Below are 2954 nucleotides of genomic sequence, written 5' to 3' on the forward strand. Positions count from 1 at the left end.
GTGTCATGTCAGACAGTGTCATGTTTGTTGTTGTCATGTCAGACAGTGTCATGTTTGTTGTTGTCATGTCAGACAGTGTCATGTTTGTTGTTGTCATGTCAGACAGTGTCATGTGTCATGCCAGACAGTGTCATGTTTGTTGTTGTCATGTTTGTTGTTGTGTCCGACAGTGTCATGTGTCATGTCAGACAGTGTAATGTGTCATGTCAGACAGTGTCCTGTGTCATGTCAGACAGTGTCATGTTTGTTGTTTTCATTTCAGACAGTGTCATGTGTCATGTGTCATGTCAGACAGTGTCATGTGTCATGTGAGACAGTGTCATGTGTCATGTGAGACAGTGTCATGTGTCATGTCAGACAGTGTCATGTTTGTTGTTGTCATGTCAGACAGTGTCATGTTTGTTGTTGTCATGTCAGACAGTGTCATGTGTCATGCCAGACAGTGTCATGTTTGTTGTTGTCATGTTTGTTGTTGTGTCCGACAGTGTCATGTGTCATGTCAGACAGTGTAATGTGTCATGTCAGACAGTGTCCTGTGTCATGTCAGACAGTGTCATGTTTGTTGTTTTCATTTCAGACAGTGTCATGTGTCATGTGTCATGTCAGACAGTGTCATGTGTCATGTGAGACAGTGTCATGTTTGTTGTTGTCATGTCAGACAGTGTCATGTTTGTTGTTGTCATGTCAGACAGTGTCATGTTTGTTGTTGTCATGTCAGACAGTGTCATGTTTGTTGTTGTCATGTCAGACAGTGTCATGTGTCATGTCAGACTGTGTCATGTGTCATGTCAGACAGTGTCATGTGTCATGTCAGACAGTGTCATGTTTCATGTCAGACAGTGTCATGTGTCATGTCAGACAGTGTCATGTGTCATGTCAGACAGTGTCATGTTTCATGTCAGACAGTGTCATGTGTCATGTCAGACAGTGTCATGTGTCATGTTAGACAGTGTCATGTTTGTTGTTGTCATGTCAGACAGTGTCATGTTTGTTGTTGTCATGTCAGACAGTGTCATGTTTGTTGTTGTCATATCAGACAGTGTCATGTTAGACAGTGTCATGTTTGTTGTTGTCAAGTCAGACAGTGTCATGTGTCATGTCAGACAGTGTCATATTTGTTGTTGTCATGTCAGACAGTGTCATGTGTGTTGTTGTCATGTCAGACAGTGTCATGTGTCATGCCAGACAGTGTCATGTGTCATGCCAGACAGTGTCATGTTTGTTGTTGTCATGTCAGACAGTGTCATGTGACATGCCAGACAGTGTCATGTTTGTTGTTCTGTTGTCATGTGCTTGTGTGCTTGCTTCACAGCTCGCATGTGGGTGGTTGGCGGGGGCTCTGCTGTGGATTGCTCTTTCTTTCCTATCAAAGTCTATCGTCCTTATCTCTCCATTTGTTGTGTTTGTTACTCTCTAGTTCCACCTGTAGTCTCCGGCACTAATGTGACCTCTTTGTGTTGTAAACGCTGTAAAAGTGTAACTGTAAACTAAGCGGCTGGCATCATTGTTGTGTCTTCCTACAGGAGTCGGGGGGGACTGAAGACACGGCTGGTGGGAAGCAAGAGTCGGGGGAGGAGGAGGAGAAGGAGGAGGGAAAGGAGAAGGAGGAGGAGTCAGATGACAAAGACAAAAAGGAGGAACTGGATGATAAGGAGAAGAAAGAGGATCAGGAAGAAGAGAAAGAGACAAAAGAGGAAGACAAGAAGGACTCCAAGAAAGAAAAAGAAAGCGAGAGCAGTGAGAAGAAAGGAACGAAAGAGGAGAAGTGGAGCGAGAAAAGCAAAGACGGGAAGGACAAAGGCAAAGAGAAAAAGACAGAAAGACGATACGTGTTCATGAAAAGTAGCTACAAGTTCAAGGCCTTCCGCACAGAGATCAGGAACTTGATGTTCGTCAAGAGTGACTTCCCCGACCCCTGCCAGCTGGCCGTAGCTGCCATGGAGATTGTCGTGGCTCGCAAGTTGTCGTCTGGCGACTCTGTCTCTCAACTCATGCCGGCCCTGGGGGTCTGCGAGTTTGACCTCTTTCAGGTAATGTTTGACCTCTGTCAGGTAATGTTTGACCTCTGTCAGGTAATGTTTGACCTCTTTCTGGTATGTTTGACCTCTGTCAGGTAATGTTTGACCTCTTTCTGGTTATGTTTGACCTCTGTCAGGTAATGTTTGACCTCTTTCAGGTAATGTTTGACCTCTTTCAGGTAATGTTTGACCTCTGTCAGGTAATGTTTGACCTCTTTCTGGTTATGTTTGACCTCTTTCTGGTATGTTTGACCTCTGTCAGGTAATGTTTGACCTCTTTCTGGTATGTTTGACCTCTTTCTGGTATGTTTGACCTCTGTCAGGTAATGTTTGACCTCTTTCTGGCATCTTTGACGTCTGTCAGGTAATGTTTGACCTCTTTCTGGTTACGTTTGACCTCTTTCTGGTAATTTTAGTTGATCTCTTTCATGTAAAGCTCAAACAGTTCCTTTTGTTTCTCTACAACATCTTTCTCTACAACATCTTTCTCTACAACATCTTTCTCTACAACATCTTTCTCTACAACATCTTTCTCTTCAACATCTTTTCTCTACAACATCTTTCTCTACAACATCTTTCTCTACAACATCTTTCTCTACAACATCTTTCTCCTGTCTCCTTGCTTCGCTAGGGAAGGGTTCACCAAACCTTTTTTTTTAAGTAGGCCGGAAAACTGTGAGAGTACATGTCGCATAGCTAGTTTGTTCAATGTGATATATACAGACAGAGGAAGTCAATTTATTGATTGATCAGTACATGAAGTACAATATACACCAAACGATATCGAGGACACACACACACACACACACATAGTACAATATACACCAAATGATATCGAGGACACACACACACACACACACACACACACACACACACACACACACACACAGTACAATATACACCAAAAACGATATCGAGGACACACACACACACACA

At 43.2% G+C, this 2954-nt stretch overlaps 1 protein-coding gene across 2 annotated transcripts in view; it reads left to right on the forward strand.

Moving 5' to 3' along the window:
• LOC101847243 (inner centromere protein) overlaps positions 1-2954 on the forward strand; it is a 14442-nt gene that overhangs the window by 7838 nt on the left and 3650 nt on the right. For both annotated transcript variants that reach the window (XM_005113172.3, XM_005113171.3), the window contains exon 4: positions 1524-2030. In XM_005113172.3, coding sequence (XP_005113229.1) covers positions 1524-2030 — 507 coding nt within the window. The remainder of the gene's footprint in view (positions 1-1523; positions 2031-2954) is intronic.

Source organism: Aplysia californica, unplaced genomic scaffold (genome assembly GCF_000002075.1).
Source record: "Aplysia californica isolate F4 #8 unplaced genomic scaffold, AplCal3.0 scaffold01681, whole genome shotgun sequence".
Classification (NCBI taxonomy): domain Eukaryota; kingdom Metazoa; phylum Mollusca; class Gastropoda; order Aplysiida; family Aplysiidae; genus Aplysia; species Aplysia californica.